This window comes from Thunnus thynnus, chromosome 16 (genome assembly GCF_963924715.1).
Source record: "Thunnus thynnus chromosome 16, fThuThy2.1, whole genome shotgun sequence".
NCBI lineage: Eukaryota > Metazoa > Chordata > Actinopteri > Scombriformes > Scombridae > Thunnus > Thunnus thynnus.
In genome coordinates, this window is record NC_089532.1 from 13,958,020 (window position 1) to 13,974,050 (window position 16,031).

Genomic DNA, 16,031 nt, shown 5'->3' on the forward strand with positions numbered 1-16,031 from the left:
GAAAACACATCCTTTTGTATCCATTTTGGCCTTCCTTAACCCTGTAATCCAGTCAGCGGGTAGGTGTCAAATATGATGGATAGAGGGCTCCGTGCAACCCACAGTGGACCAGCCCCACACTCACAGCTGTAATGGAACTCAGGACAACATTGATGTTTTGAGTCCTAGAGAATCACTTATAGCCACATCAAGACTGAGTCTACTTCAGACTACCACAGTCGTTTTTAGGTAGTTCGAGTAAAGATTTCCATTCACTCTAAAACGCCTGAACAATAGGAAAACTGCTAAATTTATTTAAGGGAAAAATAATGCCTGACATCTTTGTCCATTTGGACTCTGATTAAGACACTGTCCAGACTGTAGGGTCTAAAAGTTGATTTGTTTGCACTATTAAAGGTCCTGTTTTGGTTGGCAAACAACACAGTCATGCATCACAATCAATATTTGGTAAGAGGCGAGACAGACGCGGCCTCTGCTGAGTGTCAGCCAGTTAAAACTCAGTTCTGCCTCTTCCTGCTCTCCACGATAATCTAAAAATGTGTCTTAGCACAGCTGCACTCACAATTTACTCGTTCTCATCAGGATATGTGTCTGTTTTGTGCTGTCAGACAAGTGAACGAGCATAAAACAGTGATTTGATTTTCTCTGCTTGCAAATGCTACTTGTTAACCACTGTGAACAGTGTGCAGCTGCACTGGGACACTGATCAATCGTTTAATTTTATGATGGCAAAGTCATATGACAGAGTAAACATAGATGTAGTTAAACGGCAACACCTGTATCGTGTGATTGGCTGTTGACATTTGCAATGCGTGCTCACAAAGTGGTTTAGAGGCCCTAAACTTTACTGATTTTTACAGATTTAATCTACAACACCAATAAAGTAAAACTATGTGAGAAAGTGGTTGATTTGTAGCCCGTCATCTCAACATGTCCCACCGTCCGCTCTCATTTACATGTCCTTCCTCTTCATCCTTATTGTCTTCAATTCTTACCTCGGGTGATTGTAGGGGAAATAAATAATGTTCAGTCACTGACAATAACAAATGCACACACTGTTCAAAACGAGCCCCTCGCAAACAAGTGTGAGTGCAACAGTGCATGAACACATGCACACAAGCATGAATGGGGTATTTGTCATGTCATGCTTATGATACGAGTTGAAATGAATAATAGGCACATTATGTATTTCTCTGTGTAGTCTCTGTGTATGCTGTGGTTGCTAGAAGGACATTTATTTCTGTTGCACTGTGCTCATACCTTCCTCAAAATGTAAATGACCCAGATTCTGCCAGCACTTTTTCCCCCACAGTCCCCAAACTAGTAAGTCAAAAGAAAAAGGGAAAGATGTTGTTCTCGTTTGTATGTTTGCATGTTATCAGAGCCTGTGGGCCTCTGTTCACCTCCTCCAGAGCCACAGCCGTTATCGCAGACAGCCTTGCCTCGACAGAGTCACCAGTTCCCGCTCACTTTCCTGCGGCTGCGGCCCCCGACACAGGCTGCAGCTAGCTACAGGGCCCCTACCGAGGCCCCCATTGTCTCCGTCAGCATACTTTCAGTTGAAAACCCAAGGCGCTCTCCAAGCTCATTGTGAGTGAGCTAACAGCCTCTCTTCAAAAGGGGCTAAATGCATGTTCATTAATTATCTGGATCCTTGTTAATTGGATTAATTGTTGAATAGAAACCGTGTTATTAAAAATGACGAAAACACAAGGGCAGGGGGAGCAAAAGGGGGGATTAATATCGTTTCTGTTTACTCCCAGGCTGTCACACACACACACACACTCACACACATTTAGGTATGCTCTGCCTGTCTGTCGCTGTGTCTCTCTCTCTCCCTCTAACTCTGTGTTACTATTTCGCACACATATCAAGACACACACAGAAGCCGTATGTGACCCAACTCAGAAGAATGAGCGCTAGGCAAGGTGCAAATTACCATGCGCAACCTTAGAGATAAGAACTAAACCCATTTTCAAAGCTCAGAATAAATGCCAGATCCTTTTTGATGCAAGAAGTCTGTGACTTTTTCCATCGCTTATATATTCAAAGAATAAGGGAGGGAGAAAAAAAGAGAGAAACATAAAGTCAACACCATGAACAATTTAGCTATCTCCAAGTCACATGAAAAATTGGGTTTCTCATTCCGTTTGCCTATCTACTTACTCTTATCCATCAAAATCACTTATCAGTGTTTGACTTCAAGGGATGTTTTATCATCCTGGCTTGAAGATAGCACGCTGATATTGCAGACCATTTGGACGACAGGACTAATATTACATGTCCTGTGTAATTGGTGGTGGTGCAAATGACAAGCCATTATGTGAGAACCTATCTTTTCCTACGGTCACTGCTGGTTAAAATAATGACAATCAAGTGATAAATGCCAAACAGAAAAACCTTCCAGGGGCCAATGGATGTGCTGGCAAGGTACTTTAGGTATTAGGCTGTAAAAACCTACTAAGGAAAGTAATTTAAATAATTTCTAATCGTTAACGAATAACCACCTCTGAAATATTTCAATTGTCTCACTTGAATCTGGCCTGAGATTCAACTAAAGCTCAGCAATAATTATGGCAATAACATACTGTGGCTATATGTAGATGCTGGCTGAAGGGCAGAGAGGCAGGATCCAGTAAACGTGTTGCACCCGTTGTTAAGGCAACAGTATCTGTCTTCCTGCTTTGATGTGGTGGCTCCTGTCGCCTGCTGCATTCCCAAATGCTGTTATCTGGGCTGGAGGATTGATTGCACATGTATTTTTCAGAGAATATGTATGATTTTGTGCATATATGAAGGTTTACAGCTTGTATGTATGTTGTAAGTTTGTCATTAAACTTTTCCAAAGACATTGTTTGATCAATTTACTGGACTTGCTGCTCTAATTCTAAGAGCTCTGACTTATTGTTCTATCCTATGATACCAACACGGTGGTGACAAACTGAAGCCAGAAGGTCATAGTGCAGCTGTTTGAGTACTCATGCACCTAGCGTGGAGACTATTTTACAAAGACATGAGTGGGTGAGCAGTAAGCGGACAAATTTGTACGCGGGACAAGGTCAGGGCTCAGATTTAGCCGGGGCCCCTCTCAGTCAACAGCTGTTAAAATCAAAACGGACCAGTTGTGGTTTATTTTCACACTAAGCAGGATGTGAGAAACCGGAGGTAGCTGAGTTGTGTATGTCCCATTGATCAGGGATGTTAATCTTCGGAGGATATGTGGAAAGGTCCTCCCAAGGACAGGACAATGAAAAGGCTCTATTGATTACTGGAGGGTTGATCAATCGGTCCCAAGACAGATAACAAGATGTACAAGTCTTGAGTAACAATGGGCATCTTGTAGGATATGGACTGCACACACTTTTTCATAATTCAGCACCCTAAAGTGAAGCATAACCATGAAATCCACAATTGTAGGCTGGTCTTGGGACATGTATTACCACTGTCACACACAAACCCTGTACGTGAGGCGGGACACTGAACACAACCCACATATGACTCTTCAAACCGGATCACTAGTCTAGTCTGTACCAGATTAGCAGACTCATACGTGTCATGCTAAACCATACAATTACACCAGACCTCATAAAATCAAAATGTCAAATGGGTCTGCAGTGCTTTCAAGTAGTCACTGGAATGTTGTTTTGGTATCGGCAACATGGAAGACAGTGCTGATGATCTCCTGCAACTGTACGGAATTCCTGTATTCTTTCTACTTGAAAAACATGAAGAGGTTCATGCTGTGCAATCATGTTAATGTATCTTTACAATCGAGGAGAGCAGACTCTATGGCTGCAGGGGCTACACATCCCCAATGCTCTTTGAATCGGGTTTCGTCAGACTCTGCTTGTTAATCAGGATGACAAATCAGGAATTAATCAAAACATGTGATCAGAAGTTCCACATATATTATTGTATAGCGAAAAAACTAAATAATAATCGCATTACATGCCCGGTCTAAAACTGAAGCAAATGCAGAAACTTCAAGAATAGATCAAAGTAGAGGACCTCATAGAAATTCCAAAAATCTGAGGTTATATCTTGCATTTTAATTATTTATTTGTTTTATAGCTTTTTTGGGGGGAAGGTGGGTTTCCACTTTTGACTCATAGTTGTACACAAGTATATTTTTTTGAGCTTCCCCTGAGTGTTTACCCATGCAAATTAAAGCTGAGGAATGCAGACAAATAACCCAGGTTTAAGCAGTCTCCATTCATACCAGTGGAAAACACAGTGTTGTCTGTCTTTGGTGTTGAAGTCAGGAGCGTGTTAAGTGAGTTAAGGAACTAAAAGACAGTTTAAATCTTGAAAACAATATATTCTGCTTTTAGTGAGGAAAGGGAGAAGTAGTCTGTGTTGACAACACTTCAAGAGCATATTGTGCATTCCTGCGCACTGCACGCCATTGGCCCGAATTCCTGTCAGTCATTCCTCCCAGCGGCTCCGACCCCGCCCTCCTGCCTCGAATCTGAGCGCTCATTGGTTGTCCTATTAGTCCCCATGAACGCACCCACTGGCCAATAGCCGGTGAGGAGGACGGACCTTTTCGGGTGGAACAGTCTCTCGCGCCTACAGTGTTGGAATCGAACGTCCCCGAGCGCACACGGCGTAGAGGAGCGTACGGCGCACGAGTCTCTGGAAGGGAGATAACGGTTTCTTTTTTTGCCCCCCTCTCCACTCAAACAACAAGAACAAACCAAACCTGATTTTTTTTAGGGGGGGTTTACAGAGTCTTCTGATCACAAGGAGGAGGGAAAGCGAGGGATTGGAGCCGCAAGTTTTTTTTTTCTTTTTTCGTTTTTTTTTTCTCTTCTCCTTTTTCCTAAAAGAGGATTCTGTGTTTTCGCGGTGGTTTGTTCTCCCCTCTCGCCGCAAAGATGATGGTCGGAGAGGTCGAAGTGAAGGAGCGACCGAGGCCGAGTCCCGACTATTTGATGCAATTGTTAAACGAGAAGAAGCTCATGACCAGTTTGCCAAATCTCTGCGGCATCTTCACACACCTTGAGAGGCTTCTCGATGAAGGTAAGTGGCAGTCTGGAGAGCAGAGTGGAGGGGGGGTGTTAAGGGGGGGGTGGGGGGGCAGCGTGACCACGGCACAGTCCGGTGTCGGTACGGCTTCGTTGGGCGTCCCTGCTGCATTAAACGTTAGCGAGACCCAGACGCACACTAGCATCGGGTACCCCAATATTGCGGACCGTGGCAGGCATATTAACACTTTAAACCTCTGCTGAGCAATAGCTTACATCCAAAGTAAACAAAAAAAAAAACATGAACAATTCAGAGTGAGTTTGTTTCCCTCTCCCCCAGAAAAGAGAGATGTTATTTGAGAGTTGTGGCTGACGGAGTTTGTTGCTGCACTCTTGACTTTGTGGCAACAAGAAGGAAAACTTTCTCTCACTCACTCAGAAAAACCACAACCACCTAACACTGTTGACCTGCCCTTTGGAAATCTTCTCCGATTAGTTTAGAAGCATACTTTTGGGTTAATTAAAGACGAGTCTCTTAATTTAATTTTAGACGGGGCCTGATTCCACATGTTCTCCCCAGCAGTTTAGCTTGGGTTAGCCACGTTTTAAGCTAGCGAGCCTGGGTGTCCGCGAACTCTTCAGGAACCTAGAAAGGCAGCTTTAACTTAGCTTCATTTTTTAAAAATAAAGACTCAAAACAGTAAAAAACAGCGTTTCAGGCAAATGACAAGAAGTGTTACAATGGCTGACTTTCGCTTTCCTTGTTTTTGGTTCGAGGGTTGTGTTAGTCGTTGCCCAGCGGCCGAGCTTAAAACCACGGAGGAATGTGTCTGCTTGTTGTCCAAACAATGGCCAGTGAGTTGCTGCTGGGAGGGGGAGTGCACGAAGATTATTTCAACCGTCTAACTTTTTCATTAAAAGGGGCACCGTTTTGTTTTTGCCCGTTTGCCAGGCTACTACAGTATATGTCTTACACCGAGATTGTCTCTCTCTCTCGGTTATATTTCCTTCCTTGCTGCAGCAATCGTCGTGGGGTTTTTTTTGCCAGTGAAGCTTGCCCTACCAAAAAAAAAAAAACTGCGTCGCCTTTTGTCGGCGGCGCCGTCCAGACGGGATTTGTCTGCCTACGTTTATTTTCTACGCTTTGCCAATGAATGTGGCACCAACAGCGGCGCCGATAAACGCGGCTTATTTGCCGTTTATGTTGATTGTATCAATATCATAAGCTGGTCTAAGCGAGAGCTTGGTCCCATGGTTTATGTAACTGAGCTGGGGACACTAGAGAGCGCCACAGCCCCCTTAGCAGACTGTCCCCATGCTGTCCCCATGACACTGAGGTGAATAAAAGTAATAAGCACTCTGACTACTCAACAGTATAAATCAGTGTTTCCTAACCTGGAGGTCAGGACCCCCACAAGGGGTCGCTGGATTAAACAAAGGGGTCGTCAGATAACAGGACAGGATAGGATACAGAAAAAACATGTTTTGGACACATAAAATTGTGATTTTTTTTTTTCTCCTTTTGTCAAGCTTTCTTCTAATTTTCTATTTTTTTTATTTCAAGTGGGTTATTGTGTTTTACCTCCACAAACCTCTAAAAGTTATTAAAATAAAATAGAATAAGAGCTCTTTCTAGAGCTGCAAGGTTAGTCAATTGACAGATTAATCAGCAAGTGTTTTGGTGATTGAATAACAGTTTTAGTCTTTTTTTAAGCAAAAATGAAAACAAAGCTGATTTCAGCTTTTTAAATGTGATTTATTGCTTTTCTTTGTCGAACGTGATGATAAACTGAATATCTTTGGGTTTTGGGCTGTTAATCAGACAAAACTAGACATTTGAAGATGTAACCTTGGACTGTGGGGAATTTTAACAGATATTTTTCACTATTTTCTGACATTTTGTCCACAAAATGACAGATGAATCAGGATAATTATTCGGCAACTTAACTGGTAGACAATGCAACATGTGATGAAGGGTCGCAGGTAGACTTTGCTTTATTTTAGGGGGATCCCAAGCCAAAAAGATTGAGAACAAGCGGTATAAATGAAGGATTTCCTTGTAGACAACTGAGGATGGAAGGAGCAGCACATATTTATTAGTTTCGGTTGCATGTCTGGTTGAGTGAGACACTGTAGTATGCAGTTGCTAAACCAGATTTTCTTGCTTTCTACACGGCTGATAAACAAGTCATTTAGGCGTAAAGTAGGCTATTGTCTCACTAACCCAGCTGGAAAACTTGAACAATGCTTCAACACATTTGTTCAAAACACAAAAAATATTTCTACTCAAAGTGAGTTTAAACAGAAATGTTATGGTGCAATAGGTGGACGTCTCTATAATCTTTCTAGTACATGCCACACACACTGTATAGATCATAGAGCTTAATAGCAGTTTTATTTACTCTTCACACCCCAAAAATGCTCTCAAAAGAGGCATTCTTAACCTTGATTTGAGAAGAGTTGGTTGATTTATTGTAGTCAACTGGGATGATGGGTGTGTTGGTGTTTTCACTGAGGCGAGAGTCAGGAAGCGGGCATGTTTTCCTTTTCATCCCCGCTCCCCTTTGCAGTTTCCCAGCCCCCATAGTTGTAGACCCTGCCAATCCTCTGAACAGAAAAGAAAAGGGGCCGTGCACAGTTTGTATACCTCAGCTCAGCCAAGTTGCTGTTAGAAGACAGTATGAGCGAACCCACCAAGAGCAAGAAACTAATTTCTAGCTTGTGGCCAACAGTGAGTTTTCTGTCTAATATGTTCCCTTTTCACTTAGTTCAGTTGTGATTTGCTGTGCTGTCGGACAAAAAACACCAATTTTTACGCAGTGTAGCATTGTATATTTAGATTTTTTCATTTCTGCAGCACCGTAATACAGAAAACTCAAATCTTTGAATAGCTTATGAATTGTCTCATATTTTATTCTCAGCCTTCAGTCGCTTTTCTTAGTGTTTTGTTTTTGTTACTTGCTAATATTAACCAACCAAACCTGCGTGGTAACTGCCGGACGTAAGAGTAGGAGAGGAAAGACGTTGCACTCTGCAGAGGTGTGCACTAAATGTGGCACAAGTAGTAAGCGCTTGTGAGCAATGCTGAACACATTCAAATCCTACAGATTTTCAATTCTGTAAATCATTTGACACATATCAGCACATTTTAATACTGTCTTTGGATATTGTAAATACCGTTTTTAAACCTGATTTTGACCTGTGAGATTTTTTTGTTTTTAAATCTTTGGACAGTGTACAATATTAAACATAAATGTTACCGTTTGATACTTTTATTCATTAAAAAAAAAAAAATTAAGTCATTGAACTATAGTCAGAAATAAAATGGTGCAGCTCAGTAGTTTGTCAGTCTTTAAAAGAGAGAGTTTTTGTACCGTGTAGTGTGCTGTCTTGCAACACATGGTTTTCAAGAAATCAATCCTGCATCGCTGGAATGGTACGACGCTTCTGTGTAGCGCTGCACAGATAGAAAGGGGATAACATGTTTCCTCCTCTTGGCTTAAGAAATAATGATTGGGACATTCACAACTCTTCAGCCCCAGTTTCACTCCTCCAAAGCCACACAAGTCTAAGGTTTACTGGGGTATCCACGGCACCAGCCCAAACACTACCCTGTCGCCAAAAATTGCGTGTGTGTGTGATGAAAGCCACCCCAGTGCAGAGGAGGCCTGTCTGACTGTCTGGTTCCTGTTAGTGGCTGTTTGGTTTGCTCGCCCCTTTTTGACGGGGCTAAAGCTCCAATGCGATATTCAGGACGTACCTCCGCCCACTCCCTGTCCCGCACTGGTGTAAACTGGCCCCACCCAGCCTAAAACCATCAGCGTAATCACATTGGTGCAGTTTTTTATGAATCTGAAAAAGAGAAAAGAAAAAAAACATCTGTGTTCTAATTAACCTTTCCGTTTCGCCTAGTACTCCTGAAATAGTTGTCAGGTGTGTTCATATGTTTAATATGTATAGGCTACGGTGGCCTGTGCCGTCAGATTGCTGCAATTTCAAAAGCTCGGAAAAGTAGTTTTAATAGTTTTTTAATTGTTGTTTATGGTTGATATTTGTATAATTAAATTTTTTTATGATGATGAACGAAGCGTGTTTTATGACAGTGGTCTTTGCCAGCAGTAAAGATAAACATCACACTCCATTGTGACTTCCAGTCAGACAGGACAGACTCCAGCTGGAAATCTTTAACTTGCGGTGTGAATTACGTTTGATCTAACAAGTTTTTTTGTTCAGTTTGTGTATGTGTGTGTGTGTAGTTTTCTCCTCAGTGTGCAGTCAGTTCTGTCTCATTGAAAGCGAGTGCCTTGTCAAGGTGACAAAGAGAGAGCAGATGCTACTTGAAAAAGCTAGTGATGCTGAAGCAGAGGTAGAAACATAGTCTAGTCGGTGTAGCGTTAGCAAAAACTGAAAAGAAAGAACAAAAAATAGAAATACTCAAGGACAGTTTGAGTCTGTCAACAAGATATCAGCTGTCTTGTCTCCTAAGGGATGGGCTTTTTTTCTATATTGTTATTAAGCATTTCTCTTCTGAGTAAGTAAGTACAGTTTTGTAGTCTTAAGTGTGTTTGAACACTTGAAATGCCTTCCTTTGTCAGACTTTAGAGCACCTAATAACAGCAAAAATCTAACCAGTAACAGCTGAATGCTTTAAACTCCCCTAAATTGTCGATCACTCGAGAGTACGCCCCGCCGACAGCTGCATGTACCTCCCCCCCCGCACCCACCCAACATTTTGTGCATGTCTACACAGCTGTTTCCATGGCGGAAGAAAGCCGACACCACCCTTGTGTGTGTGTGTGTGTGTGGAGACTGCACCCACCCTGCTTCAGTGGCGTGTGTGTGCCTGGACGTCCCCGTGACGTTCCCAATATGTATGTAGTCCCTTAAGGTCACTCTGGCCGATTGACAGGCCCCCTTTTGAAATCCCCTTGCGTTGCAGTTGTTCATCTCCCTGAGGTGACACCTGCTATGGGGTTTTTTTTTTTATTTCTCTTTACGATCTGCCAGCCAACAAGCAGCTTCAAATTGCTATATTTTCTCTTGGCAGGAGAAGACAGTCCATATAACACGTAGAGATGTCATCTAGTAGTGAGGTGCAGGCGCTGTTGCAAGTTAGCTGAGCATGGGAGGAAGGGAGGGATTTTATTTTTTATTTTTTTTGTTGTTGTTGTGACGTGTGTCCTCTGGCAAGTTTTTCTGTGGGGAGCAGAATAGTCAGATTGATTGAAAGCATTTATTCCAGGCTCCCGTTAACCTTTCCTAACAGGCTCGATTCGGAGCTTTGTTTGTGTAATAGATTAAATGGCCCGTTGTTCCATTGCACGCTGTGTGGTGGAGCCACGTGGTGCATCGTACCACTTGTTCCTGGCTACAGCATTCCCCTTTGCATATACAGTTTTGTGTCTGCTTGTTTGTCTCTGTGTGCCGTGATTTAACAGGACATTCCCGGGAGAGCTGTCAGTGTTTGGAGGACAGACTGTCTGCTGTCCGCCGTGGAGCCTTTGTATGAAACTGGCCCTTTGGGAACAACTGTTTAGAGAACAGATTTTGATAAATGAGGGCAGTGCTACAAGTCTGCATTTGGTTTTCTACCTGCTGTCTCATATTTCTGTCATCTGTCTATATGATTCTCCCTCTTTTTTTTTTTCCTCCTCTGTCTGTCTGGCTGTGGCAGCACTGCACTCTCCCACTGTAGGTTGACCCTTGGTGTTACTCGGCACAGGGTGAGACCTGCACTAACCTCTCACATGCAATCAATTTAGCAACTAACAAGATTGAGCACCGCTTGCAAAATAAAATACTGCTTAGAGCCGTGAGAGAGCGCAGATAGAGACTGACAGAATGAATGAATCGGGGGTGTTTTGCCAGGTCTGTTGTTGCAAGCTGAAACCTGTTTTACCCCCCCACCCCAACCCTTTCTCTTCTCCCCACATTCTCTCCCAAAGCACCACTTATAAGCTGGAATTTAATTAACTGAGAGCCATTCTGTGAGCTGGTTTACTGAGCCGTCACCATCAGCGAGAAAGCAGAATTGGAGGCTTTGGGCTGTCTTTCCCTGTCTGCCTCTCTCTTGCCCTCATGCGGTCCCCGTTTTTCCAGTCTCTCCTCCTTGGTAATAAATTAGGTGGAGGCATAAGTCTGACAGGGTGAGGTGTAGGGGTTGTGGCAGGACCCAGCGTTACCTTGCCTGTCTTCCTTCTGTCATGCCTCTGCCTAGCAGCCTTTCCCTCCAGTAGCCCCACCGCAGTGTCTGGGGTGAGCTTTAGTCTCTGTTCTAACTCTAAATGCAGTCCCATCTTGCTCCCCTGGCCCCGCTCCAGCCCCAGCAATGCCACCCCCCAGTGGGTGCTGCATGATAAAGTCATCCAACATCAGCTCCGGGCTCTTATCTCAGGCCTCAATCCCGTGAGTGCTGGGGCCTCCTTATCACTGCTGCCTCTGCTTGGCCTCCTGTCTCCGTGCCCTACTCTGACTGCCTGGCTGACTATCTGGCTTGCTGTCGCCAAAACTAAGTGGCTTCCCTTCTTTTACTGTCAGCTGTTAGACAACACATTTACTTGAGGCTTTTTTTCGCCCCTCAAATCATAAAGCAGAGCAATCCCGTTAAAATTAACAGTGAATAAGGTAACAGATGCAGAGTGTGCATTTTCCCTGAGGGGAAATTTACTGTGTGATTTCCGTCAAAGTGAAAGTCATTTGTGTGTATGTTTAGTATAAAATCACATGCAGTGTTAAAGAGGAAGATGTATTACGGGATGTTGTAATAACTATGTTGCAACGGCTCCCTGACACAGACTTGTACATTAAATTGGGTTATTTATTCCGTCTTTTGAAAGCACGGATCCTCCTATTGCCCTCGACCCAAGTTTTGTCAGCTTTTGCCCATTTTTTTTTTTCCTTTACTTTTTTGTTTCTCAGGCAAAAACATCTACGGGAAGTAACGCCCTTTTCAGACAGGAAAGGACTATGGAGAAGGCGAGTCAGTGGTTTGTTTTTCCCTCAGACAGACAGGGAAAAGGAGGGGGGAGCTGTTTTCTTGCTGTGGTGACAAGAGAAGCCTGCTCCTCTTTTGCCCTCTCCCACAGAGGTGGATCAGTCTCTCAGCTTTCTTTTGACTAATTTAGATTACATCATGAATCATCTCTCGTCCCGTCCCTCCTCCACAGGTTTGTGCGGCTACACAGCACACATTATTATTTCTCGGTTCTTAGGAGTACGGGCCCCACCCTGTTACATTCTTTGAGTGCTTCAAATAGCTCTCCCACCCCCTCGCTCATAGTAGTTCACTTATTCCCCCCACTTTCTCTTTCTGTCTTCGTCTTTCAAGACTCTGAATAAATCACGTCTAACAATTAGGTTTCTCAGGAATCATACCAGCAACATTTGTCACCATTTCCTGTCTCCTTAACCATTTTTATCACAGAAAGGAGGTGAAAAACTGAGCTGAATGCTCACTCTGTTTCCCTCTCAACTTGCCCACCCTTCTGCATTCATTTTCTCTCTCCTTTCAGAGGAGGAATGGCAAGCGAGCGTTGGCAGCCAGCTCAGGAATTTTACCGGGAGCACAGTCAGAGCACTTAACCTCCAGCCTGGTGTTTGTTTTCCCCACACACACTCTCTCATAGTGTGTTTTAGCTCAGTTTAATGTGAATGCCATCCACAGCGAGGCACGAAAAAGTCTACTTTGCTTTAAATATCTAGAAATGGTGAGTGCATAATTTGGCTGTAATTCGATAGAGTTTTTACTTCACGGCTGGCAATGGCAAGCCTCGTTCTACTTGTATGAAAATATCAAAGTGCAATAATGTTTTCCTAAACCCTCTAATTTCACAACACACCTCTATTTCACAGGCTGTTTATTTAACATTTCCCCCCCCATATCCTGCTCCAAACCCTCTAGTCCAAGATGTTCACATATCCCATCCTCCCTTTAAGGAGTAGATCAGTCTGCCTGTGGTTTGCAGCCTTTGCCTTGGTTTCTCACTAGTCGCAGGCTGGCCGATAAATCAAAAGATGAATAATTTACCTGTCCCTCAGCAGTGTTGTTTCTGTGAGGTTTGGCAAGAACAGGCGGTGCTGCCATAACCTTCCCTGAGGGCCACCGAAAGTGAGGTGGCAAGAGGTAGTTAGATTCCTCTGTAGTCTTCTGCCATCAAATATGAAGCTCTGGCAACTCCAAGCTTAATAATGCCTCTCTGAGTCTGTAAAGCTGCAACACATTTGATGTCCAATTTCATGTTGTGCTGTTCACAGCATTCACTGTTGCTCATTTTTGCTCTTTGCATAGTTCAAAACACAGTGGGTCCATTGCCATTCTCCAGTTTCACCATTGATCAAAAACTAATACATATTTTTGTCAAATGATATTTCTTAGCCTGTATTTTGTACTGTAGTTTTCTGCACCATTTGCTTTAATCAGAACTTGTACTCTGGCATTTCCTCCACCATATTTGGCTGTAGGTCTCTTGCTTTTTAACCTCCCATGTGGCCGTCTACTCACGTGGACTCTCCAGCGGCAGCTGTAAAATCGTCTTTGATACATCCGCAAACAAGCATCTCATTGTCCAGTTGTCACAGATGAAATAGGGATATTGTTTGTTCTATGCTTAACGTTTAGACTTGCTTTATTGTTGAAGAAATGGTTTGGAAACTGCTTCTCTTAAAATAACACTGCCGCTTGCCAATCAGTTTTTTTTTTATTACCTAGGGCGGTCGTCGTTCAACAGGCTTTGTATCTTGAATGCAGATGATGTGTTGTAAAGATGTTTTCTACACTGTTTTTTGGGTGGTGTTGTCCCTTTAGATTTGCCCGGTGTTGCTTTGAATGAAATTGACATAGTGTGTGAAAATCTTTCTAGCATGTGTTGGACTGCCACCTTGGGATAGCTTTTCAGCACTGAGGAGAACAGACTGGTGCCAAAAGAGGTATTGTCAACATTGTTACGAACAACAGTAAATATTTTTTTGACGTCTACTGTTCCAGGTTAAGGCACTCGAAGCAGTGATAAATTGCCCTATAAAAGACTATATTATTTTAGGACAACCTCAGAAAACCACGTCAATGTTCTGAAAACAGTATTCAGATACATTTTAGTTTAATACAAGCTTTCCACTGAGTGCACACAATATATTTTATATTGATAAACTGACAAACAGTTGATAGTAACACAGACTTTTCAACTCCACTTTATATTGGTATATCAAAATATGGACTTTTTAAAATTTTTGAGTCGCTTTGGTGCATGGAGCTTTTACTAATTGTGAAGTCTATTTTAAAGATGGTGAAACAGGTTCGATCACATGTCAAGTGTGTTAAGGTGTAAAGCAGGAGCATGGCAGCGGGGGGAAGGATCATACTGCAAGGCTTTCTGTGCTCTCTTTGTGTTGCTGTGAAAGTTTGAGATGTTGGTAAAAAGTCATTCAAGTTCATGGCATTTCTACCACCTGCTCCAGCCCACCCCGACTCACCAGCAGTCTCTCGACAGTCTGTACAGGATTGCGATTGCATACCATTGCTCGGCTAGTTTTTGTGCTCCCTGCTTGTAGTGATGTAATTTTATGCTGAAATCTAGGAGGAAGTTTGCGCAGATTTCTTGAAAGGAATGTCACTTTTTAAACAGATTAATAATCCAGTGTCCCCTCTACCTATTCAGCAATGTTTCAGTTGATTGAACAGGGTCTTATCTGTCTCGGTGATGCAGTCACACGTAGTGACAGAGACTAACTAGAATTACATGTGTTGCGCTGTTGTATTTTACAGTGGCTGTCTGCCCTGCGGTCTTGCGCTGTAATGTAAAACATGATGTGCTTAGCATAATTTATGCCCATGTGCAATGTGTGCAACCCAAAGTAATGGTGATGGCACATGAATGAAGTCACTGCAAGGGAAACAATTTTGTGTCTGTGCTGTTTGTTGAATGTTTGTCGCTGGTTGCCTGTTTGTGGCGAGGCTTAAGTCTGTCTGTCTGTCCTTATCAGTGCAGTGGCTGGGAGGAGATTACAGAGCAGAAACAATGGGTGGTTTTGTATGATTAGGCTTTAATTGGTGAAACAAAGAGCCCATTTAGCACCATGTGTAACATAGAAAAGAGTGGCATAAAAAAAAAAACCCACAGATAACTGGCAGGAAAGAATGTGCCGTCTATACGAAAGGGTTAGTGAGCATGAGCCTCGTCCCTGCTCAGTTGATTGATTGTGTTCGCTGAAAGGAAAAAGGCGAGCCGGGCTGCCGAGAGCGAGGGGAGGATAGCGAGTGTGATAAAGAACAGTGGGGGGAGACAGAGAATTCCTATGTGCTGTGAATGAGGTCATCTGGTTGGTTATGAGGAAGGTCACTGACCCCTCCCTCAGCTCCACACGCCACCCCTCTGTCTCTGCCTTCTTCCCCCCCAGCTAATGATACACAATGGCTTTTTGTGCTTTAATGGGCCAGACACACACACTGGGTCATTCCTACTACCAGTTCACACAGGAGCTTGCACACAAGTGCTGTCTGTCAAACAGGCCCAATACATTGGAATGCATTGCATTTCTCACTTGGTTCATTATATTTGGATGTGCGTCGCTGGATGTAACATGATCTTGGAGCAGCTGTTTGATAACGTCAATAAAGTCCAGTTGCTCTCATTTATAGTGCTGTAACCATCAGTGGAGTACATTGTACAACACTAGACTATATATATATCAATTCCTATAATGGAGATTAATTTAATTGACTTCATTTTTTGTTTTCATTTTTACTAATTCAAGCAGCAAAGCTAGGCAGTGGCAAGTATTGGTATCTTTAATGTAGCTTAAACCCCATTTGGACTGGAGAAACATTAAAGGCGGAGGAAGGGAATGAAATGTTCTTCCCGGTAATTTAACTCATCTTTCTGGAGGATGTTTTAACGATTGTGAAATTATAGAAGCTGGTCAGTAAAAGACATGGACGTTCTGCAGGACAAAGCCAAAAGAGATCACTGATACTTACCTACCTGTAATTGACATTACAACAGCTTATTTGATGATCTTACAGGGTCTTGCTCTCTTGATGGCTTTTGTTTTTTCCGTCCTATTGGTTCC

General features: G+C 43.0%; 1 protein-coding gene across 6 annotated transcripts in view; it reads left to right on the plus strand.

The window, feature by feature from the left end:
• The first annotated feature begins 4,554 nt into the window (after window positions 1-4,554).
• The window catches only part of qkia (QKI, KH domain containing, RNA binding a), an 84,246-nt gene continuing 72,769 nt past the window's right edge, over window positions 4,555-16,031 (plus strand). For 2 of the 6 annotated variants that reach the window (XM_067614637.1, XM_067614636.1), the window contains exon 1: window positions 4,555-5,022. In XM_067614637.1, the coding sequence (XP_067470738.1) occupies window positions 4,878-5,022 (145 nt within the window). In that variant the 5' untranslated portion in view covers window positions 4,555-4,877. The remainder of the gene's footprint in view (window positions 5,023-16,031) is intronic. The other 4 variants (XM_067614640.1, XM_067614639.1, XM_067614638.1 and 1 more) reach the window with 3 other exon arrangements.